Here is a 23,226-nt window from a genome sequence, read left to right as displayed (position 1 = left end):
AAATCAAACTCAACATCGCTTTATTAATACCTCTCAAGAACATCCAACTTCTCATCAATAACGTTAATCAGGTTGTAGTTCTCATTCACTAAGCACATCACCTCATCATCTTCGTCCCTGAGCATCTCAATCGTCTTGTTGTACTTGTCACTGATCCTCTCAAACTCCTTGATGCATTCAAGAAGCTCATCTCCTGCACCATCTGCAACCTCCTCCTGGAACTCTGAAAGCCACTTCTCAAAAAACTCAACATTCTCCTCAGTATCTGCAATCGCTCTCTCCTCTTCATCAATCCTGTTTCCTATCAATCTGTAGTTATTCAGTGCCTTGATAATCCTCTCGTCTTGTTCAAACACTTCCTTGGCTTTCTCCTTAAACATCTTTATGTTTTCTTCAAGCTTTCGTGTCTGCTGTTGTATTATCTCCCCTAATGTCATCTGTATAAAGCTCATTCCCTTCTCTCCAGAAGCTTGGCCAAACGTCAAAGTGTGCTTACCTTTTATCTCTCCAATGCCTATGCCTTTTTCTTCCTCTTTAATCAAACGCTCTACTGATGCTCTGCTTCCTTCACCATACAAGCTTGCTGATCTATCGCCCATTAAACCAAAAGATCCCTCTTTACATAATCCTGCTGACACAGATGATCCTTGCAATTCGTTTGTTTGTATCTGAGTCTGTGAATCAGAGTTCCATGCATTCAATCCATTTGCTCCGCTTTGCTGTCCTCCAAATCCGTTGTTATTTGTATTCATCATTGGTTGTGCTGCAGTACCAGTGTTTGGTAAAACTCCCATTGACATGCCAACCCCCTGCCCTTGCACAGATCCAACTCCAGTACTTGGTTGTGCTGATGCAAATCCTGCAGGAGTAGAAAATCCACTTGGCTGAGAAAATTGTCCCTGATTGGCACTTGCAAATGCATTAGTAATCGGTGTCGATTGTTGTGTTTGAAATCCACTTGCTTGTTGTCCTCCAAACACATTAGAACTAGACGTAGTAGCTTGCTGTGTTCTGAAAGGATCTGTACTTCCTTGCATTGCTCCTTGTGATCCATATCCACTGGGTGTATATGCGGGCATACTTGGAGATGGATTCAAAGGCATACTGCTGCTTCCAAATGGTGTAACAGCTGGTTTTTCAAATGGAGACACGCTAGGCATTCCAAATGGCGATGCATTTGCCTGTGCTCCAACTCCTGAAGATCCTCCAAACGCTCCTCCAAATACAGAGGGCGTTGCCTGATTCATTTGTGGGTCTAAATTACCTTGCTGTCCAAACAACCCCGACTGTTGCTGACTTCCAAACACTCCTGGTTTTTCTCCTTGCATTCCAAATGCATTGCTTGCAAATGGATTCTTCTGCTTCCCATCACCTTCATTCTGCCGGTTGAAAAAGTTCGAGTTCATACTGAGGGGTCATACGAGCACGCATAAATCAAGGCAGGGATCTAGTGAATGACAGTTACATTTGCACATGCATTTCATGCAATTCTCCCTTATCATACATTCATTGGATAAATGCATAAACTGTTGTGTTTGATTTGTTGATTATTATTAACATTAGTTGTTTACATTGAACACCCATGGGATTGAGTGCGTTGAACATTGATAAACTTCTGGTGCATGCAGGATTTGTTCTCTCACCAGCAATTGCATATGTTCCACAAATCATATCAAGAGACATTCTCATCTCGCCACTTATCTCTATGCTGTTCATAATGTCGAACATACTAAAGCTGTTCCACTACTGCTTCAGAAAGTACGAAGATCTTGTACTGGCACAGCACGTATTTGCAATTTTATTGCATTTGTGTCTGATAATAATGAGCAGAAGGCCTCTTGGAGGATTTGAGACAAAGATGCTTGGAAGCGGAGCAACAAGGCTGCTTTTCAGAAGTTATGGTGCCAAGGGCAGTGTAATCGGGATACTGATTATGTTTTCACTGAGTGTGAACTTGCTGGGAATGACATACAAGTCGTACGAGCCCTGTGGAATCCTTTCGTCAATTTTTGAAATAGGAATAAATTTACTGCAGTTGATACTAGAAAGAAGAGAAGCAAAGACAGGAGGCATTAAGGGAGAAGCAAAGAGATCGCCAAAAGAGGTTTATGTGTGCTGGATCCTCGGAGACATAGTGAAGATATGGTTCTACTCGGGCCTTGATGTGCCTCTCACATTTATGGTGACCATAGCGGTTCAGATTCTGATTGATGTGTTCCTGATGCTTGCATGATGGATTTGTCAATGCATCAACTATAACATTTGATTGCTTTTGTAAGGAGGCCTTATGATAATTAAATTCGATTGTGTGATTTGTAATCGTTGAGTGAATAATGTAAGTGTTAAGTGATTAATTGTAAATGATCTGTAGATGTTGAGTGAATGTACAGCAAAGATCAATGAGCTTGACTAAATTTGTTTTAACATATATTCTATCATGAACAGAACAAGACTCATAAATATTTTTCATAGCACCCTTTAGCAATGACCAAGGACATAGGGCCTGAAGAATATCTTTGTACTGACTTTGATTACTCGAAGCTAACAAAAACTCAATTGAGAAAGATAATGTATGAAAATGGAGTTGAAGACTCATTTCCAATAACATGCAAGAAGCAGAGACTTCTGGATGCATACAAGCGCAACATCCACGAAAAGATCGAGGAGCTGAAAGCAAAGAAGGGAAAAATATCGATGGACAATCCTTTTCAGAAGGCTGTGCCTTCAAAAGCAGAGATTGAGATGTTTGAGAATGTTTCAGAAGTTAAAAGTCCTGAGAGGGCGCCAAAAGCACCGAAGATAAGCATTAGGATGTCTCCAAAGTCAGGAGGGGCTTCTGAGAAGCATGATACAAAGATTAAGCATAAAAAGCATGTGGATAAGAGCACAGCAGGCATGCCTTTGACAGCTAACGTTTCTGGCCTTGACTTTTGTAATTCATCTATTTCATCATCTCTCATGCTGAGCGGGTCATCAGAAAATGGGATTGAAATGCCAAGGAAGAGCGATGATGTAAGCAGCTCAGATGTTCGTAGAAGGGCGTATACGTCAGATCCAACGCTTGACAAACTAGAGTCGAAAACAAAACGCTCTGGTACTGGTGCTAAACAGAGCAGTGGTGTTACTATAAGCAGCAGTTCTATGAATGGATGGAAAATGATCTATGCAGCTGTAATTGTTGCTCTAATTAGTGGACTGGTGTATATCAGGATTGCGTGCCCATATTGCATAAATGATGCATTTATGTGTATCAAGCAGCCTGAGCATTCTAGAATTGTTGATGGAAAACTTGTGTGTGATGATGGATTTGTAGTCAAGCATGGGTTAGTGCGAGATTATTGTGTGAAAGACGACAGACACGAGAGGATGATGGCATGGAAGATACATGAGATTAAGAAGTATTTGGAAAGGAGGAACGGAGAGTATTCATATGGGATGGCTAGCAGTCGAATGGTTCCGATTGATACATTAACAAAGGAGCCTGAACTGGTTGAGAGGATTAAGAATCAAGCAGGAATTGTAGTGTTGGGCAACATGATGTATTCAATAAAGGCAAAAGCGCCTATAAGAATATTTGTAAGATATTACATGCGAATGATAATAGCAATTGCAATACCATTAGGATTGATGATTGCAGTAGCAAAGATGATCAGATCTATCAATAGGAAGAAAGAAGAGAGGCAATACATGGCTCGTAAGGTTGTTAGAGATATTTCTGACGTGCTTGTAAGACAGATATATGTTTCTACTAAGAATACTAACTTTCCGAGTTATGTATATATAGAGCAGCTTAGGGACTGTTTTGGAATAAATAAGAAGGTTTGGGCAGATGTCGAGAAGATGGTGGCAACCAACTCAAACATAAGAAAAATGTCTGTTGAGAACAAAAAAGCGTGGGAATGGGTTGGGCCGATTCTATACAAGCCAGAGTTCAACGGAAGTCTGTTCTAACCTGGTAACGTTTGAATGCGTCTGTGAGTCAATAAAACATCTATTTTACATCTGTATTACAAACTGTAGCAAGCATGAAACAAATATTCAGGCGTAGACTGCAGAGATGAATTATCCATAACTAACAAATATGAAGCTTACTTGCTGGAAAGGGTTTATTATGAGGAGGCCTCAGATCTATGCTTCTCAACTGCAAATGTGCATGTCATTGGGTTGTCAGAGACGGATCCTTGCCCATTCTTCAATGGTGAGAACTCCTTTTCTCTGGGAACATTCATTACTCCGTTCTTGTCTGTATATTCAAAGCAGTCAAAAATGAATGTCTCCTTCTTGTATCCATTTGGACTTGAAGGTTTGATCAGTTCGTTACCAACACTGTATGGAATCGCTTTGAATGCTTTATGCTCCTTAAGGTCCACACTCCTCATGCTCTTGACAAATGACGTCTTGAAAATATGGTTGCAGATGTTTCCTTGGATTCCACATTCACCACTCGAATCACCTACGCTTTCACTGTATTCCCGAATCACGAGCTTACTGTTACTCATCAAAAATGCACCCACACTCTCATTCTCACCTTTGGTCACAGACTTACTCAGAACATCATACTCCCTCGAGTAAAATGCACCAACAAACACCGGATCTAGAATCTTCGCAAGCACATTGTCTATAGATATCACATTCAATGCATCAATTCCCTCAAGACTAACCTGCTGAATGGCTTTGAATATATCTCCATTCCCATATGGAGACTCAATATCCTTTCCAAAGCATTGAAGAGGCTTTCCATTCACATCCACACTTACAGAGTTACTCTGCATGAAGAATTGGATTGACAGACCAAAGTCCCGCTTCTGAAAGTATTCCTTGACCTCTTTGTCCGTGAATGAAGACGTCATCACAAACACAGATATCTTTGCACAGTAGCTCTTGACCAGCTCCTGAATCCTTTCCATGTGCCATTCAAATAGAGTCTTGCCTTTGATTGTGAATAGCCCCTTTGGTTGTGTGATTCCAAGTCGAGTGCCTTGCCCTCCACTCAGGATTACCACTCCAAGACTCTTCGACCTAAGAATGTCTTCACCCATCTTCTTGTACTTCATTCCATCATCATTGAGCTCAAAACCATCGTATGGCTTGATGAGGTTCACACTGTTCATGCTAACATATCCCATAGCCAGGTATGTACCGACTGTTATATATTTTTCTGTTGCAAACTGAACCAATTGCTCATGCTACCATGCAATCGATTGGTTGTTTCTCCCTGTCCAAAAATAGTTAAGATTGTCGCTCCTTATGCCATGCGCCTGTCAAACATAAACTCCATCTCTACAAGTGTCAAAATCAAAATATTCGTTTAATCATCATGAGCCCCAATCAATCTTCGAGAGATCAATCCCCTCTTTGACCATCTCATAGAGAGGGGACATTGCCCTTAAGCCATTTACTGCCTCAATCGTTTTTTTTCCCACTGCTTCAACCTCATCAGGCATAGTAAACCTTCCAATCCCAAATCTTATTGATGAATGTGCTAAGTCATCCTCCCTTCCAAGTGCCCTTAGAACATATGATGGCTCCAGAGATGCAGATGTGCAGGCGCTTCCACTACTAAGCGAAATATCCTTCAGGTACATCAAAAGACTTTCTCCCTCTACATATGGAAACGACACATTTATGCATCCGGGAAATCCTTCTTTCGATCCATTCATTAGTACTCCATCAATGTTCTTTCTAAACATGCATTTGAGCTTGTCAGAGAGTTCTTTGATATTTTTGTAATCTCTCTTCATCTCTTTCAAGCAAATCTCTGCAGCCTTTCCAAGGCCTGCGACCAGTGGAGGAGCCACAGTTCCGCTTCTGAGTCCTCGCTCCTGCCCTCCTCCATTCATAAGAGCAACCATCCTGATGCGGGGCCTTCTCCTGGTATACAGCGCCCCGACACCCTTTGGCCCATACATCTTGTGTCCACACATGCTCAGTAAATCTATGTTCATTTCATCAACATCAATATGTATCTTTCCCACGCCTTGTGCTGCATCTGTATGAAAAAGCACACCTCTTTCCTTGCACATTGTTCCTATCTTCTTCAGTGGCTGTATAACTCCAATTTCACTATTAACTGCATTTATAGAAACCAAGACTGTGTTTTCCTTAATGCTTGCTTTAAGCTGATTGAGATCAATCATACCATCGCTACCCACAGGCAGATACGTAACTTCCACGCCTTCCTCCTCCAGATTCCTACATGTATCAAGAATACTCTTGTGCTCAGTAACCTGTGTTATTATATGGATTGGCTTTCCATCCTTCATCTTGAATCCTGCTACTCCTTTGAGTGCCATATTGTTACTTTCAGTTGCACCGCTTGTAAAGATAAGTTCTTTTGGATCGCAGTTGATAAGCGATGCCACCTGTGCTCTTGCCTTCTCTACTGCCTTTTCTGCTTGCCATCCATGTATGTGTGTTCTGGAATGCGGGTTTCCAAACACAGTTGTGTAAAGTGGTAGCATTGCATCAAGAACCCTTGGATCAAGAGGTGTTGTTGCTTGTATGTCAAAATACATTCGTTTTTCAAGAGTAGTGTCCAGCATCGGATCATGTTGTGGAGTAAATGAATTAGATGCCAGGCCCATTTTCATACGATTCCCTAAGGCGCTCATGAATAGTAGGGCTGTGTAATCAAACATTTATTTGTTCATATGGTATGCATAGTGCATGAATCTGGATTAGTGAGTTATACTGATAGATCAACAGATTTTACAAGTTAGAGAGCAAGGAAACACCTGTGCATAATGTTAGAATGATAATTCATGTGCTAAAATTTGACCCATCAAAATGGCAAGATCATATATGTTCGATGATAAGACTACAGAAAACAGAAGGAAGATGAGAGAGGAAAAGCAGGTTGAAATAAGGCAACAGAAGAAAGAAGACTTTCTGAACAAGAAGCGCAATCTTTCGATCACAATGTCAACTATCTCGAATTTCATTCCCATGCGAGAGAAGCTGTTTAGCAGGGATTTGGAGCAAGTGCATCAAGGCATATATGAGTTCAGATCTTTGCTGAGTGTTGAGGATTCACCGCCGATTCAGCCAGTCGTTGACTCTGGGTGTGTTCCTAGGTTTGTTGAGTTGATGGACATGGGGTTTTTACTATCATCTGAGATGGTTATGAATGAGATCGCTATTTCAGGGCTTGTACGTGATACTCCTGAGTTTGCAATGGCAGCTGAACTTGCGAATAAAATCCGAGTGGAAGCAGCATGGGCCATAACGAACATTTCTTCTGGCACTACGCAACAGACAAAGACTGTGATTGATAGTGGCGCAGTACCGCTGTTGGTGCAGATGTTGATGGATTCAAATGATGCGGTTGTTGACCAGAGTGTTTGGGCACTTGGAAATATAGCAGGGGATTCTGAAGGAATGAGGGATATTATTTTGGACACTGGAGCATTGGATATTATTTTAAGGCTACTTGTGAAGCTGTATGAAAGCTCAACACATATAAAGATAGTCAGGAATCTTACATGGCTTTTGTCAAATTTGAATCGAGGCAGAAATCCACCACCTCAAGATGAGAACATGAGGAGGTCACTTGATGTTCTTTTCAAATTAGTTACTATTCGAGATCCGGAGGTTGCGAGTGATGCTTTCTGGGCGCTCAGTTATATTGTGGATGTGAGCATGGAATGTAGCGATATTGTCTTAGGCAGTGGAACAATGAACAAGACGTATTCCCTTCTTGATGCGCTTACAAACAGGCTTGATGGAATGCCATACTCGACCGAGGAGGCAAAAATATGCCTATGTGCAATTTCACCTATAATAAGGATGATAGGAAACATTGCAACAGGATCTGATGATCAGACGGATGTGCTTATCAGGATGGGGTTTCTCAGATTTTTTAAACCGATTTTCTATAGGCTGGAGAATAAGAAGCAGCCAAGACTGCGCAAGGAGATATGCTGGACATTATCAAATATTACTGCAGGGACGGTTGGTCATGCAAAAGCAACTATTGATGCAGATCTGATTCCGCTTCTAATTGATTCAATGTCATCTTATGAATTGTTTATAAGGAAGGAGGCATGCTGGGCGATTCTGAACCTGCTATATCATTGTAACAATCTTCCGAACAACTCTGACACAAAGTTTGACTGGATCCGTTTGTTGATGGACAATAATCTGATTGATGCGTTGCAAAACTACCTGGAGGTTGTTCCGAATGCTCCGGAGATGCAGTGCCAGGTTTTGGACTGTTTCAGATATGCACTGAATGGTGGAAAGCAGTGGAGCCTTAAGTATGAAAAAAACCCGGTGTATGAAAGGATGGTTGAGATTGATACAGTTGATGTGATTGAGGGGCTACAGGACAGTCCCGATAGGGCTGTTGCCGACAAGGCATATTCGATTATTGTTGATTTCTTTGATGGTGTGGATAATTAAAGATTTTTTGAGGTTTTGATTTATACGCATGTGCGTGTTCTAAGGTTTCTTGATTGATGGGATATAAGGAGGAGTTATGATGTGGATGTTACATACGGTATCTGTTTGAAATGACAAGGAGGTTTCTGTTGCATTTGAAGTGGAGTGAGATTGATTGTAATTGTAGTTATGTTAGTGGTTATGCTTGTAATTGCGGTTATGAAGTTTTATTCAATATGATTATGATTATAAAGTTTCATGCTCAACATGCTTATAAAACTTTGTTCAATGTGATTATAAAGTTTGATTCGATGAGATCACAACACCTATTGAACATGATTATGAAGGAATGCAATTTTTTAGAGATGCCCTGAATGATGTCTGGTAATGGAAAAGATGGAATGACCACAAAGATCCCAGTGAAGAGCCAAATGGAAGCATCATATGTAAGCTTGAAGACGTGGATAGAGGACTCTCTGGATCTTTTCAAGAACGATCTTCTGCCACTGCTCTATCCGCTTTTTATTCACATATATTTTGATCTGATACAGCAGAGTAGGACTGAGGAGGCAAAGGAGTTTTTTGAAAGATACCGGAAGGATCATCACAACAAAAACGAGGAGATTAAGCAATTTGAGAGCATATATACCATCCAGCACATCCATGAGAATAACTTTGCATACACCTTCAAGAACTCAAAATACCATCTGTCAATGGGAAGATATGCATTTGATTTGCTGATAAACTTTCTTGAAGAGAGGAATCTGACATACATACTGAAGATACTGAATCAGCATTTGGATATCAAAGTGTATGTTGGACCTAAGAGCGATGACAAACCTCAGGGAATAGAAACAGGAGTTGTGGATGTAGAGATTGATCTTACGACGTTTCTGGTGTCTAGGGAGTGTGAAGATGCGATATTGGGTGATGAGCAGTATAGATATGACCATCTGGAGACATATGTGCTACAGTTGCGCAAGCAGAGAGAAATGAAACCGAAGGACTCAGTGTACAAGCCAAATTCATCTCAGATCCATGCAGAGATTGAGAAGTTAAAGGATCTTTGCAAAAGGGTCGCTGTGAATAGGAACAACTTGCCTAGTATATGTTGCTACACGATCCACAATACATACGAAGGACTCACTGCAGCAGAGATAAGCAATGATCTGAAGCTAATGGCATGCGGATTTAAAGATAGTTATATTGAGATATATTCGCTCACTAATGATCCTCTCAGGAAGTTAAAGAGTAGTTCTGAGCTCGCAAAATCTGATATAAAGACACTGAATGAAGAGAAATTTGAGGAGATTGGAGGAAGTTGCAGACTGGTGGGACACTCCGGACCTGTTTACGGGCTGAAGTTTTTTCAGTCGAACAAGTTTCTTGTATCGAGCTCTGAAGATTGCACTGTGTGTTTGTGGAGTCTTGACTTATTTTCATTGATAGCTGTTTACAAGGCGCATGCATTTCCAGTTTGGTGTGTTGATGTGGCACCAAATGACAACTTTTTTGCAAGTGGATCTAGCGATAGACAAGCAATAATATGGTCTGTAATGGCATCTAAGCCAGAAAGATTGATAGTGTCATCCCTAAGTGATGTAACGGCCGTGAAATTCCATCCCAATTCGAACTATCTGTTTACTGGATCATCTGACCATAGAGTCAGAATGCATGATGTTGAGACAGCAGCAGTTGTAAGGATCTTCTGTGGACATACAGACACTGTGACATGCATGGATGTTTCCCATTGTGGGAAGTTTTTGGCGAGTGGAGGAAGAGATAAGGTAGTGGTGCTGTGGGATATACAAACCTCAAAATTGATCAGCAAATATTCAGGGCATGAAAATGTGGTGTTTTCTGTATCTTTCTGTTTCTATGGTAGTGTGATTGTGTCATGCGGAGCAGATAATAGTGTAAGGCTCTGGGATAAAACAGACAGCAAGGGAGGATGCCTTGGAGTTTATCACACAAAGAACACGCCATTGCTATGCTCAAAGTTTGGATACAGAAACATAATATCATGTGCAGGACCATACATAAGCTAGATCTGAGAATGACATACTCAAGTGCTGACGAATGAGTATCACTCGATATTGCTAAAGTTATTTGTTTGCTGTATCGAATGAATCTATACAATCCATCAAGATTACACCAAGTAATTGTGATTGCCATACTCCATTCACATCTATAATTGTGCCGATGATATTAAACAAAGATGAACACTAATAATTGTTTATTAATGATTACTTCTCCAATCCATTCCTCAAGAAGTTGGCAATTGTGTATACGCTCACAGATACACTGATGACTATCATGGAAATACACATTATGGTTGCAGACATGGACCGTTTCTTACTTATGCACATATAGTAAATAAAAGGATACACAAATGCAACTGAGTTTGAAAAGGTTGCACCGAGGAATCTTTTGATGATTTTTGTTTTCAGTTCCTTCAAAAGGTTAAGCAGTATGCAGACAATAAATAGCAAAATCACAATTGCCTTTCTGTTCATCTCGGTTCGCTTACTCTCAGGAAATGCCTTGAAAAGCATCTCAATAACAGGAACAAGTTGCACAGGATATCCTCCAAAAAGCGTCAGCGTCATTCCAAATGTCGCCATTTTTGGCATAATGTTGTTTTTGTCCCATCCTTTCCTGATCAGCTTGTTCACAGGACTGTCCATCTTTGAAAGCTCAGACATGATCTCTCCATCAATAGACTCTCCAAACACAAAATATCCAAACAGTCCTGTTAGCCCATTGATTAGGATTGCTCCAATAACTGCACCAGATGATACAATCAGCACATTTGTGCTGCTCTTGTTCTTCATCTCCAGGTATATCTTGACCATATTTCCCTGACAAACCATAGACGAAATAAACACAGGCACTGCAGATCTTAGCGATTGATTTGTTGCCTTGACTCCTCCTGTTGCACACTCCGTCCCTACTGAAAAAAATAAGTAAATCATCAGAAATGCAAGATATGAAACTGAAATCACGCTCATGTACGATGTAAATGCAAGTCCAGATAATGTCTTCTTCATTGACAGATATATAAATGGAATGGCCATCGCAAGAACAACAATCTTTCTGGAGTTTTCCACATTATCAGTCAGTTCTCTTATAAAGCTTGAGTTGTTGACGATCATGTCCGACAGATATCTGTAGAAGTTGACTGCCGCAAGATATCCATTGAAAAATATTGACACATTGACCAAATATCCCAGATACTTCGAAATATCGTGTGCCAGGCTTGAATATGTTGGTGAATTTTCCTTTGAATGCTTCACTACATAAGATATACAATAGCACGATCCAACTGTCCCCAATCCAAAGAATAGCATTAAAGAAATCGCATTTAGATATCCCGCAGACATAAATGCATAAGGCATAAATGTCACTCCAGTGCCCATCATTGACAATATCATTGTTACTATTGCATCCTTGTTGCTCAGATAGCTCGCCATCTCACAAATATACCCTGCTTCATTATATATTTTATTCATCGCAATTATATAATATTATCATTCAATCAAAGCATCATCTCTATAAAAATTCTCAATATCAAAAAGTCTTTATTCTCAATATTTTACATCGAGCATACAATCATGAACTGATCTTGAACAGAATATGCCTTGCAAATGGCGACTTCTTCAGGTCCTTGATGAATGGCCGAAGGCTGTTCTTGATCTCATTCTTCACATCGTCTCCAGAAGAGTCATACAGCCTCTGCACAACATAGTTTCCATACATGTCCACACACATCAGGTATATCTTCGGCTTCGTTCCCACAGGCTCAAGAAACTTCTTCAAAAACTTGCGTCGTTGACTACTGTTTGATGCACGCACACATTGCTCCACAACATTGCTTGAAAACTTACACTTGCTTAGCTCATAGCTCCTCTCAACTATCTTATCAATAACCACACTCCTTTCATTCTCCCTCCCAACAGTCAAGATGTGCTGTATCACATAGTTTCCATACTGATCATCCACAAGGATATCTATGCTTCTCATAAGAATATCCACTACCTCCTTCACTTCCTCATCCTTGCAGAACTCAAGCATCCTTTGTATCACTCTGCAGCCATATTTATGTGTTGCAAGAAAAAGAGAATTCTTCTCAAACTGCTTCAATATGCTTCTTCTGTCGCTACACTTCTCAATGCACTTCTGTACGACATGATTCCCATTCTGATCCTCAATCAATTCAAGCAACCCTCCATTCACCTCCTCTAGGATAAAGTCTACATTCGACGACACATCAACTAGCCTTTGCACTACTCTACATCCATATGGATGTACAGAAAGCAAATGAACCTGCCCTGCAAGCTTCGTTATAAGCAGGTCTCTTTCTTCATTGCTAAGCAGCGGTATAATCTTCTGTATAACATAATTCCCAAATAGATTTGCTGAAAGCTCAGGCGATGCATCAACTATATTCCCAAAAAACCAGGATACATCCTCCCTTGACACATCCTCCATCTTCTTTTGGATGCATCTACTTCCTTCTTGGTCCTTGCTAACACTCACACATATATCTTTCACAGAAAAATCCCCGCATTTGTTTATTCCCTCCTGTCCCTCGTATATCTCCAGCAGCTCCCTCAAAAATTCATTCTCACTCGCAATGCCTTCTATATCCTTAATGTAAGCATCAACACTTCTACATCCTTTAGAGCCTGCTTCATTGAAACTTTTATTGCGTATATTCAGCATTGCATTGAATGCCTCTGTATCAAGCACATTTGCATCTCCAATAGGTGTTGTTGCCCTCGAAGATCCTTTGTATTCAATACTTTTCTCTGACTCAGGATAGTCCTCGTCTATTCTTTCTGCAAGTGACATACTGCTTTTGGATTCAGGTTGTTGTCCTCCATATGTCTTCACGTCAAGAAACCCAGTGTTTGAAAACGCCTTGGCAATCAAGTCATCGTACTGACTGGTCCAGTGCCCACTTTGTCCTCTCATAAAGAAATTCGGTGGCTGTAGTCTCGGTTCGTTCTTACAATTTCTTCTGTAAAACATCGAGTAGTTCAGATCAGTCTGGATATCTCCAAGCTCAACCTCATCCTCAAGAAAAAGCTTGTCCACAGGTGGTGCAGAAATAGGCCTGTGTCTGTGCCCTTCAAACAAACTGGAGCATCTAACTTTGCAATCATTACTATCGTTCGTCTCTTTCTTCATCCCTCCCTTATATCGTTGAACTTCAAGGGTATTCATAAATCTCTGAAAAGGATTCTCTCCTTTTACTAAATCAATTGCAATTCCCTTGTTTATTCAATCGTCTGCTCTTCAAATAACAAGGTACACACCTACTTCAACATTTAACAGCTCCATCGAACTGGAATGCTTCCACACTCCATTATCACCAAAATCACACTGTATGCACCACTTTACATGGCAATAAGGCATAAATAACAACAAAATATATATTAAATAAAAAGGAGAAAGCATGATGCTTAATCTCCCAGGTAAAAAATTATGTGGCAGGCTCGACGCCTACACAGGCACCTGTTGCTCCATTTTGTGTAGTGAGAATCAGATGCCTGGAATACATGTAGCAGGAGCACTACTGCATATCCACACGGTAAGTGGGGGGTCATGCTTTTCTGGTTTTATTCTTACTTCTCCATTATCATTCAGACTTTACCAAAACTACAGATCGCATATTTCAATTCCATCGATATCCCCAGAAATAATGTATACAAAGAAACACACTGTAGATGAAAAAAACGAAAAATATGCTGGTCAGTTTTATTCTCTTGGTCCAGACACACTTCCAAGCCCATCACAAATACCTGTGGTCGGTATTGCAAAGCAAATCCAAGAAGATAAACAAGACACCTTGTCAAGCAAACAATAAAGGTAAAGCAAATACCACACTCTAACATTGCTGTATGTATAGTAGCAAATGTGAAATTATGCACAGTTGTGCTGGAATAGATTCATATTGCACATCAAAATAAACCAAATTCATAAAAGAAAATGCAATTGGAGATTTAATACTCGCGCTTAGGCTTCAAAAGTCTCACATCACTTGGAGGCATGCTTTGAAGAATATTTTTTTCCTCAGATATCTTCCTGTCAAGTTCAGCTATCTTTACTGCAATCTCCTCTCTCTTCCCAACAACTTGGCCTGCAAAGCTCTCCTTCTGGATCTTTAATGCAGAAATCGTCGATTCAAGCTGCTTCGCATTGGATGGAATCGGTATCTTGAACTGGCTCAAATACAGCGCAAGATCAATAGGAAGACTTAAATTCCCACCAGACACATCAATAGCACGCATTCGGAATATCACCGAATCAAACTTAGACGGATCAAGCGTGCACTCCTCGTTCGACAGCACATTCTTCTTTTCCTCTAACTTTTGGATCCTTTGCTTCACATCGTCTCGTTGCTTCTCAGCTGCCTGTGCAAGTGCCAGTTGTTCTAGGAACTTGTCGTGCTCAATCTCCTTCTTCCTTATCTCCTCCTGTTGCGCCTTTTTCTTCTCATTTATTTCATTCTTCTTCACCTTCAGTGCCTTTATGTTCTTTTCATATCCTTCAATAATTGGGTTCTTGCTTGAGCTTTGACTGTCATAGATCTCCTTCCTCTTTGCCTTCAGCTCATCAATCGTCACCTGTTTTTGGGTCAATCTCTTTGTCATATCCTTGATTTCTGCATCAAGCGCATCAAGGTTTCCTCGGATCTCAACCAGCGTCCTACTCTTCTGCTCCATCATCCCAATGTTCTTCTTCTGCCTCCTAAGCTCTTGAATCTCGCTCTCAAACGTCTTTTCGGTCTTAGAATCATGCTTGCTACTTATCAGCTTCATGTTGATCTCCTTCATACGTGCATCAATCTCATTTGCACTCAGTATCTTTATCTTTCCTTTCTCAGGTTGCATCTCAGCCTTAAACTTCTGGTACACATCAAGTGCCTTCGTCTTCTGATCAAAAACACTCTGTCTCTGCGCCCTCAACTCTTTGATCTCATTGCTGAGTGTCTCAATCTTCTCATACAATTCGCGCTTGATCTCGTTTTCGGAATCATTCTTGTACGCTGCAGATATCTTCTCTCTAAGCTCAGTAATAGATGTATCAACTCGTCCAGACTCCTGGTTTAGCTCTTTAATTGCTGCTAAATGCGCATGAATACCTGGAACCCGCTTCTTTCTATTCTCACTCTGCATCTTAATAGGGGCGAAAAATTTTGCATTATAAGGCTCTCTTCTCATATCCCGCCTCTCCCATTGCTTTACGTCATACCATCATTAAACCTCAATATTGCCATTCAGGCACTCACTTGTCCAACCGCATTTCTCATTCTTCAATTGCCCTCATCTTCTCCTTTACAAAAGCCAATCAAGCCATCAAGAACATTTTATGCTGCATATATTGTCGCCATAATCTATAAGCTCTGTCATTAATCATCTCCTGATCCTCAGCATACTCAATATTACTATTCCTACCGACTCAAAGAGAAATGAAAACATTATTATCTTCTGAACTACCACAGACATCTTCTTTGCAACTTTCTGTATCATGTGCATGCATCCTATTCCATCACGACACCCTTCTCCTGCTCTATCATCTGCATCTCCAAACCCACAACATCTGAACTTGGATTGGATAAGTTCTCGTTGGTTCTCATCTAGTAGCCCCCATCTTTTATTTCCCCACTCCCCAGACCTCTCATGAATAACCACACTCTTGGCAACTCCTATTGCTTGAATGTTCATTAACACAAGAGTCACACACACATATGCAAACACTCGCACCCTCTTCTTAGATGACAATGCCTGGTATCCAAAAATAGCAGACAGGATCTTTAGCAAGCCAAATGTATATGAAACCAACAATATGCTCTTAGCTATCCCAAGAAGCTTGTACGATTTGATATACACTGTTGTGCTTACTATCAACATTCCGATCCCAGAAGTCAGAAGCATGCCTTGGATGAACAGAAAGAACACCTTGAAAACTCTCTTTATAGTGCTCTTACGATGCATATGTTTGCTTTTTGTATTTCTTTTACAACCAATCTCACGCAGCGTTTCAGTGCATCTGTATATGCATTTTATACCTGTTGATCTCAAAACAATATGATGAAAAAAAGATCCATCAGAGAGCTTTATAGTATCAATAAGGTCACAGAGGAAGTCTTTTGCACCAACGAGTATGGGTTTGTGATGGATGCATTCAGCAATCAGACAGGAGATAGCAATCAAGGTATAAAAAGCGAATGGTATGCTCTTATTACGGAGTGCGATGGAGATCGAGAAAGGCTACGTAAGAATAAGCAGGCAAAGTATCTGATATATAGAGGGATTCCGCTGTCCTTGAAGTACAAGTTATGGAGCATTTTGACAAAGAAAAGCATAAAGGTTGATTATGCAAGCTTGATTGTAATTAAAAGCGGATATGAACATCAGATACATGTTGATGTGCAGAGGACATTTAGAAAACACTTTCTATTCAATAAGGAGTATGGCAGAGGGCAATGCGAGCTCTTCAATGTTCTTGCAGCATACTCAAACTACAACCCAGATGTTGGATACTGCCAAGGAATGTCAAGCGCTGCAGCGCTTCTACTAATGTATTTTCCAGAGGAGGAGGCATTTGAGATGCTTGTTGGTATAATCAGCAGCAATTGTCTTGAGACATTATTTGATAAGAAGCTGAGCAAGGTTCCTAGTTTACAAAAGGCACAGAATCAGGTATTTGAGAAACTGATTCCAGAAATACACAGGCATATGCGCATACAAGGTGTTGATATGGGTGTTTATGCAATTGGGTGGTATTTGACATTGTTCACAAGATTTGATATCAAGCTTGTATTGCGAATGTGGGACTTTTTTATTTTCTTTGACTTTTCTGTGTTTGTGCTATTTGCTGCAGCAATCCTAAGGTTTTTTTCAAAGCGGATCCTGGACCTTGATGGAGAGCAGCTGATTGAGTTTATTGGCATGCTGGATGCCGAACCAGTTGAAGTTGATGAGATAGTCTCGTATGTTGTGGAATCTCTTGAAATGCAAGATATAAGCATTATTGAGAATGTACTTAGATAACAATTGCTATTAGAAAGCAAGTAGAGATGTTTATAATATGTGCCTGAGTGATGTTATAGATTTAATTCATGTATCTGAATGATGTTACAATAGACTTGTACATGCTTAAACCTGTGAATTTATTTTGAATCAATGCGGTGCTGTACAAATATCGATTTGTGTGTCATGCACATGTACATAAGATTGGTAATTAGAATATATTAGATCATAATGTGATATGGCGGGGAAATAAGTGATGAATTATTTATGGAGGGAAAATCAATTATAGATGATAATGGATATGGCGATATATGAAGGTATTTTGAAAAATGAGGAATTCATTAATATTGAGTGTTGATTAAATCGGAGTGGATTGCGCCAAATAGATCATCAATTTAATTTTGAAAACAAAGGATATAAGGAGAGGATCCCTGAGCACGCATGGCTTCTTTTGATCGGGTTATCGGCACTACAGAATCAAATGGAAGACTCATCAAGGGCCCATGGAGGCATGAAGAGGACGAGAAGCTTGTAAGGCTTGTGAGTGAGTATTCTGCAAAGAACTGGTCTTTTATTGCAAAGAAGCTGGGCAGTCGTGTGGGAAAGCAGTGCAGAGAGAGATGGCACAACCACCTGAATCCTCACATTACAAAAAAACCATTCAGTGTGGAAGAGGAGGGATTGATCATTGAACTGCACCTGAAGTACGGAAACAGATGGTCTGAGATAGCAAAGTATCTTCCAGGAAGGACGGACAATGCAATCAAGAACTACTGGAACTCGTCCATACAGAGGAGGAGTGAAAAGGTGAGGCACGGGAGCATGTTCTGCACAATTGACGACTTCCATAGAAGCCGTAGGGTAGAGAAGAAGTGTGTTGGAGGGGTGATTGTATCTGGCAACGAGGGCGAGAGAGCGATGAAAACTAAGCGGAGCAACAGTGTCCAGAATGTTGCTGGATATATCAAGTGTGAGGCTGAGGACGAGGATGAGTTTGACGAGGCCGATGAGCTTGCGAGCAGGGCGCTGCTAAGAATATGTATGTCTTTTTAAATAAATGTGTAATGATATGATGTTTCTATGGGAAAGCCCCGGGATGATGATATATAGAGTGATTGATCTGATTGTGCGTGAGGATACATTTAAGCTGTTTACAAACAGGTCTGGATCGAGTGTGTTTGATGCGCTTGAGGAGGCGCCGAGGATCAAGACTGTAGAAGACTTTGAGAACAGGATCAGGGGGTACTTCAACAGGATTTTGCAGATGGCTTCTGAGGACTCGCTGTATTTCAATGAGGCGTGTAGGATGCTGAATTTTGCAGAGCGGGTATTTAAAGAGCTAAGGGAGTTGAATGATTTTGTGATAGATAGTGGCATTAAGAATCCGATGGATGATGTTGTTAGGATGTATGAGGAGTCATTGAAGCGATTTGTTGAAGATGTAGATGCGCCTGTTGTTAGAGAGCATGTGAAGTTTATTATCTCATGAGTATGATTTGAGTGGATGTACTATGAATCGAGGTTATGACTTAGATTCATTATGCATGTTGCATGAAGTGTTTTGCATGAAGTGGAGTGAAGTATTATACATTTTTAATGGAATATATGATGAAGTGAAAGCATTATTCATGTTGCATGAAGCGAAGTATTATATTTGATGATATGAAAGTATTATGCATGGCTACATCAAATATTTGATGAAATCTTTGGGAATAAAGATGATATAATGTTTAGACCCCAGGTAAGATGGGATCTCAGGCAAGGTACAATATGTTTAAGATATTCAGTCCGGAAGGAAAGATCAAACAGCTTGATTATATACAACAGACAACAGAACTTGGAAGCACAGTGATGGGACTAAGGAACACACGAATTGGAATAATGATCGCACACAATGAAAAAAGGTCTAAACTGGCTGAAGTGCAGAAGAAGGTGTTTAAGATTGATTCAAAGACATTGTTTACGTTTTCTGGGATAACAAATGATGGGATGCATATTGTGGATTACTTGATTGATGAGAATGTCAGGGAAGATGTTATTAAAGGCAGAAAGCCACATTTCATCAATGTTTTTGATGAGCTACTGAAGGATACGTTTGAAAGAACAGTGATTGATGGAAGAAGACTTTATGGAGTTGCAGGGCTGTACATGACAGAATATGAAGGAAAGATCAGACTGGTTGAGTTTAATCCGCAAGGAAGTGCAAAAGAAGTACATGGGATGAGCATAGGATGTAGATGCCAGTCATCCAGAACAGTGTTGGAAGCACACTGTGGAGAATATGAAGGCATGGGTGTTGAAGAGCTTGTAAGAATAGGAATAATGGCACTGAGAAATGCGCATCCCGAGGAGGATGCCCTCAATGCTGAGAATGTTGAAATCTGGGTAGTTGAGGTTGGAAAGGAGACATATACTGCCGATTCAGGGATGTTTTTGAATTGAATGAGCAGATTGTGGCTATGCGTGCATGTTTGCAGATCATGCATTATCGCATTGATTAAAGTATCCTGAGAGAGTATGGGAAATGCAATAATAAACACACTGAAATGATTTATGCAATATTTTAATGCCGAGTAAATTTTAGCTATTTATATATGCATGTTCAAAGCATGTACATGAGATAGCGATATGAACAAGCTAAATTTTTCAGAGGCATATATCCCTGATGATATCAAAAGATACACAGGCACAAGCTCCTGATACATCCCCGAGTTTTTCAAGCATAAGAGTTGTGCAGAAGAACCTTGTGTACATAATATGCATTCCACAGAAGTATGCATACGAAGACGTTCTTTGTAGGAACGAGTTCTTTGGACAATTTGGAATCATCAAGAAGATAGTTGTGAATAAACGTGCATCCTCATTGGAGTCTACTGCCAGTGCATACATCACATACAGCACAAGCGAGGAAGCAAGGATATGCATACAAGAAGTTGATGAGAGCTTGCTCGACGGAAAGGTTCTGAAGTGCACATATGGAACAACGAAGTACTGCACATTTTACTTAAAAAACTCAATATGTCAGAATGGAGAATGCATGTATTTGCATGAAAACAAGCCGCAGAAGGATCTCCTTACAAAGGATGAGATGTGCAACTCAAAGCATAAGCTTCATGAATTTGAACCTAAGAATAAGAATAAAAAGAGAATAGGAAGGAAGTACAACCTTGATATCCTGAACGAGCTCTTTAAGCATAAAACATCAAGAGTGTTTAAAGCACCAGACAAGATACTCTTTGAGCCACTAGACTTCACAAATTGACTAATAAAAGAAGTATAATATTTATGATGTTGGCTTTCAGATAAAAGACGTAACCATATCAGGCATTGCACAAGGCCATTGCTCAACTACACACAAACACATACTCTTTCCATCTAAATGCTATGATGTCTCAAAACTCCAAAAGATTATTTAATCAAACGCCTCCGGCATTTATACACTCGCGGCATACACAACTCAACAACTATTGCACTCAGCTGATCCTTCCGTTCATCTCCACTTTACATCCCTTGATATACTTCTTCAATGAACTGACAAGTCCTGGGCTAGTTGTTTTGTCTCCCTGAAGCTGGATTGATCGGTCATCCAGCAGAGTTCCTCCACATCCCATTTCCTTTCTCAATGAGCAAAGAACATTCTCTCTCACATCCAATGGAATGTTCTCAATAATCGTCACTTTCTTTGCACCTTTTTTCTGCTGAACCTTTACACGAACAATGTTCTTCTCATCCTGTAGAATTCCTATCTCTCCGTGTGCAGGTATGCTTGCACACTCAAATTCATTCATCCTCTTCTCATGATCATTCACCTCGCATTGATTATGTTCAACGAGTGCACGTGGATCCATCCAGGGGGTTTCAATCACAATTTTAACTCACACAAAAACATTTCAAATCTGTTTATTCAACTCAATCCTCCTTAATCCTTTTGCTCTTCTGTTCCTCAGCTTTTTCCTTGCTCTCCTTTGCTGGCTCGGTCTTCTTGAACAACATATTCAGATCGAACGGCCTCAACACATTCCTATTCCATATGTGTGCCATATACAGCGGATTCAAAAAAAGATTCCTGATCGGTGTAAATGACTGCACAAAAAGTGGTTGAACAGCTTTGAACTTGAAGTGCAATGCACATACAACTAAAAACTGTATCATTGTAGACTTCCTCATCTTGTTCAGCTCAAGTGTGTCGTATTGTCCATACGTCATCTCCTCTTCTTCTGCATCATTATCCTCTTGGAAAAGAGAAGCCTCCTTCCTGATCTTCACCATCCTGCTATCATTCGTCTTCTTGATCTTCTGCATTATGTACACAAAAAATAAGAGCTGCACAACATTAGACACAACATAAATCACTCTCAGTGTAAATATTGCCTTCTCACTCTGGAACTGCGACTTCTGAAATATCCTCATAGACACTAGTGACAACCCAAAGTTCAGAAATTGGTCCACTGACGCCATGCTCATACTCATTTGGGGGTAAATATTTTATTCATATATCTGTTCCTGCTTCAATTAATCTCATCCTTTGCCATAAATAATGAGCACCATTATCTTTCATAATCCAATCTCATTACTGTACACAATTGTTCTATCCTGCACATCTTCACTACAAATCGTTCCAATCACACTATTGATCACATTGTAATTGTGTATAGTCAAGTATCTCATTGCATTCATCTCTTTAATGTTCCATAAATACTCCAGATATCCCTCGCATAGCTCTCCACAGCATTTACAATCAAAAACTCCTCCTTCACTTACAATCTTTCCATCAAATTTCAACATATGTCCTTCATCCACAGCTCTATTAACAAACTCTGTTCCAAATAGCATGATTCCGCTATTCAGCATGTAAACGAACTCGCTAACATTTGCTGGTTCAACAAGTTCATTTCCATCAATAATCATCTTTCCATCTGCATAGTTTGCACTAAAATCAGGTTCGAGTGTGTCAATGAGCATTTCATAACGTTTCTTTTCAAGCTTGTAGTTTCCTCGCTTCGATGTCAACGTCTTTGACTTTCCTCGAAATCCAACACACACACTTCCACTATCAATCGAGCAAAATTCTCGGATTGTTTGCTCAAGTCCCTTATCATATGCAGAATCTTTGTACAATATGTCATCGGTGTAGACTTTAATGCCCTTACAAAAAGACGGGAATTTCCATGGCCAGATCACATGTGGAATCACACATTGCCTAGTCGTTATGAAATATGATACCTGCACAGGGGATCCCGTGCCATTCATAATTGCGTTTTTTGAGTTCCAGAAAAAATTACCCCAATATGATTGCAGAGATCCACGAGGTTAGGCCAGAAAGGTTCAACAATGCACTTAAATTACATCTCAAGTCGAATAATAAGATAGTTCCCATCAAGGATCATGACATCATGAAGACTGGCACAGGCAAGCAACAGGCACCCAGTGACGACACCTGGTACTTAACAAGAGTTGCATCTGTTATGAGAAGAATCGCAGTAATGGGGTCTGTAACGTCTGAGCAGCTTGCAGAGATATACGGATGCATGAAGAACAGAGGATGCAGGCCAGACAAATTTGCACCGGCATTCAAGGAGATAGGAGATTCAATCCTTGAAAACCTGAAAAACATAGGATGGATTGTCTTCAATGGTAAGTCTGAGGCAGTATTGACTGAACAAGGTAAATCTGTTGTCAAGGAAATCATTCAAAAAGTCCGCGAATAAACATTTTACTTATCTTTCACATATATTTCATTTATAACACTATTTTATTGCCTGATTAACTTTATTATTGCATAAATCATTATATCATTTGATAACTT

At 40.1% G+C, this 23,226-nt stretch overlaps 21 protein-coding genes across 21 annotated transcripts; 11 read left to right on the top strand and 10 right to left on the bottom strand.

The window, feature by feature from the left end:
* Positions 1-23: 23 nt before the first annotated feature.
* On the bottom strand, positions 24-1,406 carry M896_121700 (uncharacterized protein; the record flags this gene model as incomplete). The annotated part of the gene is made up of 1 exon (XM_014707503.1): positions 24-1,406. One exon carries the CDS (start codon positions 1,404-1,406, stop codon positions 24-26), a length of 1,383 nt encoding a protein of 460 aa, XP_014562989.1.
* Positions 1,407-1,582: 176 nt separating this feature from the next.
* Positions 1,583-2,233, top strand: M896_121690 (uncharacterized protein; the record flags this gene model as incomplete). Its single annotated transcript, XM_014707502.1, has 1 exon — positions 1,583-2,233. The coding sequence occupies one exon, from the start codon at positions 1,583-1,585 to the stop codon at positions 2,231-2,233; it is 651 nt and encodes a 216-aa protein (XP_014562988.1).
* Positions 2,234-2,484: 251 nt separating this feature from the next.
* Positions 2,485-3,951, top strand: M896_121680 (Man1-Src1p-C-terminal domain-containing protein; the record flags this gene model as incomplete). Its single annotated transcript, XM_014707501.1, has 1 exon — positions 2,485-3,951. The coding sequence occupies one exon, from the start codon at positions 2,485-2,487 to the stop codon at positions 3,949-3,951; it is 1,467 nt and encodes a 488-aa protein (XP_014562987.1).
* A 158-nt stretch (positions 3,952-4,109) lies between these two features.
* Positions 4,110-5,126, bottom strand: M896_121670 (UDP-N-acetylglucosamine pyrophosphorylase; the record flags this gene model as incomplete). The annotated part of the gene is made up of 1 exon (XM_014707500.1): positions 4,110-5,126. The coding sequence occupies one exon, from the start codon at positions 5,124-5,126 to the stop codon at positions 4,110-4,112; it is 1,017 nt and encodes a 338-aa protein (XP_014562986.1).
* Positions 5,127-5,315: 189 nt separating this feature from the next.
* On the bottom strand, positions 5,316-6,611 carry M896_121660 (cysteine desulfurase/transaminase; the record flags this gene model as incomplete). The annotated part of the gene is made up of 1 exon (XM_014707499.1): positions 5,316-6,611. The coding sequence occupies one exon, from the start codon at positions 6,609-6,611 to the stop codon at positions 5,316-5,318; it is 1,296 nt and encodes a 431-aa protein (XP_014562985.1).
* A 175-nt stretch (positions 6,612-6,786) lies between these two features.
* On the top strand, positions 6,787-8,400 carry M896_121650 (importin beta binding domain-containing protein; the record flags this gene model as incomplete). The annotated part of the gene is made up of 1 exon (XM_014707498.1): positions 6,787-8,400. The coding sequence occupies one exon, from the start codon at positions 6,787-6,789 to the stop codon at positions 8,398-8,400; it is 1,614 nt and encodes a 537-aa protein (XP_014562984.1).
* Positions 8,401-8,756: 356 nt separating this feature from the next.
* M896_121640 (uncharacterized protein) lies at positions 8,757-10,427 on the top strand (the record flags this gene model as incomplete). Its single annotated transcript, XM_014707497.1, has 1 exon — positions 8,757-10,427. One exon carries the CDS (start codon positions 8,757-8,759, stop codon positions 10,425-10,427), a length of 1,671 nt encoding a protein of 556 aa, XP_014562983.1.
* A 198-nt stretch (positions 10,428-10,625) lies between these two features.
* M896_121630 (putative amino acid permease) lies at positions 10,626-11,852 on the bottom strand (the record flags this gene model as incomplete). The annotated part of the gene is made up of 1 exon (XM_014707496.1): positions 10,626-11,852. One exon carries the CDS (start codon positions 11,850-11,852, stop codon positions 10,626-10,628), a length of 1,227 nt encoding a protein of 408 aa, XP_014562982.1.
* A 139-nt stretch (positions 11,853-11,991) lies between these two features.
* M896_121620 (RNA binding repeat domain-containing protein) lies at positions 11,992-13,572 on the bottom strand (the record flags this gene model as incomplete). The annotated part of the gene is made up of 1 exon (XM_014707495.1): positions 11,992-13,572. One exon carries the CDS (start codon positions 13,570-13,572, stop codon positions 11,992-11,994), a length of 1,581 nt encoding a protein of 526 aa, XP_014562981.1.
* Positions 13,573-13,840: 268 nt separating this feature from the next.
* On the top strand, positions 13,841-14,251 carry M896_121610 (uncharacterized protein; the record flags this gene model as incomplete). Its single annotated transcript, XM_014707494.1, has 1 exon — positions 13,841-14,251. The coding sequence occupies one exon, from the start codon at positions 13,841-13,843 to the stop codon at positions 14,249-14,251; it is 411 nt and encodes a 136-aa protein (XP_014562980.1).
* Positions 14,252-14,387: 136 nt separating this feature from the next.
* M896_121600 (uncharacterized protein) lies at positions 14,388-15,563 on the bottom strand (the record flags this gene model as incomplete). Its single annotated transcript, XM_014707493.1, has 1 exon — positions 14,388-15,563. One exon carries the CDS (start codon positions 15,561-15,563, stop codon positions 14,388-14,390), a length of 1,176 nt encoding a protein of 391 aa, XP_014562979.1.
* A 237-nt stretch (positions 15,564-15,800) lies between these two features.
* Positions 15,801-16,382, bottom strand: M896_121590 (uncharacterized protein; the record flags this gene model as incomplete). The annotated part of the gene is made up of 1 exon (XM_014707492.1): positions 15,801-16,382. The coding sequence occupies one exon, from the start codon at positions 16,380-16,382 to the stop codon at positions 15,801-15,803; it is 582 nt and encodes a 193-aa protein (XP_014562978.1).
* A 93-nt stretch (positions 16,383-16,475) lies between these two features.
* On the top strand, positions 16,476-17,441 carry M896_121580 (putative GTPase-activating protein; the record flags this gene model as incomplete). The annotated part of the gene is made up of 1 exon (XM_014707491.1): positions 16,476-17,441. One exon carries the CDS (start codon positions 16,476-16,478, stop codon positions 17,439-17,441), a length of 966 nt encoding a protein of 321 aa, XP_014562977.1.
* A 420-nt stretch (positions 17,442-17,861) lies between these two features.
* M896_121570 (uncharacterized protein) lies at positions 17,862-18,473 on the top strand (the record flags this gene model as incomplete). Its single annotated transcript, XM_014707490.1, has 1 exon — positions 17,862-18,473. One exon carries the CDS (start codon positions 17,862-17,864, stop codon positions 18,471-18,473), a length of 612 nt encoding a protein of 203 aa, XP_014562976.1.
* Positions 18,474-18,516: 43 nt separating this feature from the next.
* Positions 18,517-18,909, top strand: M896_121560 (uncharacterized protein; the record flags this gene model as incomplete). Its single annotated transcript, XM_014707489.1, has 1 exon — positions 18,517-18,909. The coding sequence occupies one exon, from the start codon at positions 18,517-18,519 to the stop codon at positions 18,907-18,909; it is 393 nt and encodes a 130-aa protein (XP_014562975.1).
* A 257-nt stretch (positions 18,910-19,166) lies between these two features.
* M896_121550 (putative proteasome) lies at positions 19,167-19,862 on the top strand (the record flags this gene model as incomplete). Its single annotated transcript, XM_014707488.1, has 1 exon — positions 19,167-19,862. The coding sequence occupies one exon, from the start codon at positions 19,167-19,169 to the stop codon at positions 19,860-19,862; it is 696 nt and encodes a 231-aa protein (XP_014562974.1).
* A 223-nt stretch (positions 19,863-20,085) lies between these two features.
* M896_121540 (transcriptional repressor) lies at positions 20,086-20,682 on the top strand (the record flags this gene model as incomplete). The annotated part of the gene is made up of 1 exon (XM_014707487.1): positions 20,086-20,682. One exon carries the CDS (start codon positions 20,086-20,088, stop codon positions 20,680-20,682), a length of 597 nt encoding a protein of 198 aa, XP_014562973.1.
* Positions 20,683-20,893: 211 nt separating this feature from the next.
* On the bottom strand, positions 20,894-21,268 carry M896_121530 (uncharacterized protein; the record flags this gene model as incomplete). Its single annotated transcript, XM_014707486.1, has 1 exon — positions 20,894-21,268. The coding sequence occupies one exon, from the start codon at positions 21,266-21,268 to the stop codon at positions 20,894-20,896; it is 375 nt and encodes a 124-aa protein (XP_014562972.1).
* A 61-nt stretch (positions 21,269-21,329) lies between these two features.
* M896_121520 (inorganic phosphate transport protein) lies at positions 21,330-21,890 on the bottom strand (the record flags this gene model as incomplete). Its single annotated transcript, XM_014707485.1, has 1 exon — positions 21,330-21,890. The coding sequence occupies one exon, from the start codon at positions 21,888-21,890 to the stop codon at positions 21,330-21,332; it is 561 nt and encodes a 186-aa protein (XP_014562971.1).
* An 84-nt stretch (positions 21,891-21,974) lies between these two features.
* M896_121510 (uncharacterized protein) lies at positions 21,975-22,670 on the bottom strand (the record flags this gene model as incomplete). The annotated part of the gene is made up of 1 exon (XM_014707484.1): positions 21,975-22,670. The coding sequence occupies one exon, from the start codon at positions 22,668-22,670 to the stop codon at positions 21,975-21,977; it is 696 nt and encodes a 231-aa protein (XP_014562970.1).
* Positions 22,671-22,708: 38 nt separating this feature from the next.
* On the top strand, positions 22,709-23,128 carry M896_121500 (ribosomal protein S19; the record flags this gene model as incomplete). The annotated part of the gene is made up of 1 exon (XM_014707483.1): positions 22,709-23,128. The coding sequence occupies one exon, from the start codon at positions 22,709-22,711 to the stop codon at positions 23,126-23,128; it is 420 nt and encodes a 139-aa protein (XP_014562969.1).
* Between the last annotated feature and the right edge of the window lie 98 nt (positions 23,129-23,226).

The sequence above is a fragment of the Ordospora colligata genome (genome assembly GCF_000803265.1).
Source record: "Ordospora colligata OC4 chromosome Unknown contig_12, whole genome shotgun sequence".
NCBI classification, from domain to species: domain Eukaryota; kingdom Fungi; phylum Microsporidia; family Ordosporidae; genus Ordospora; species Ordospora colligata.
The sequence above is the reverse complement of the archived record's forward strand: the minus strand, read 5'-3'. Positions and strand labels throughout refer to the sequence as shown.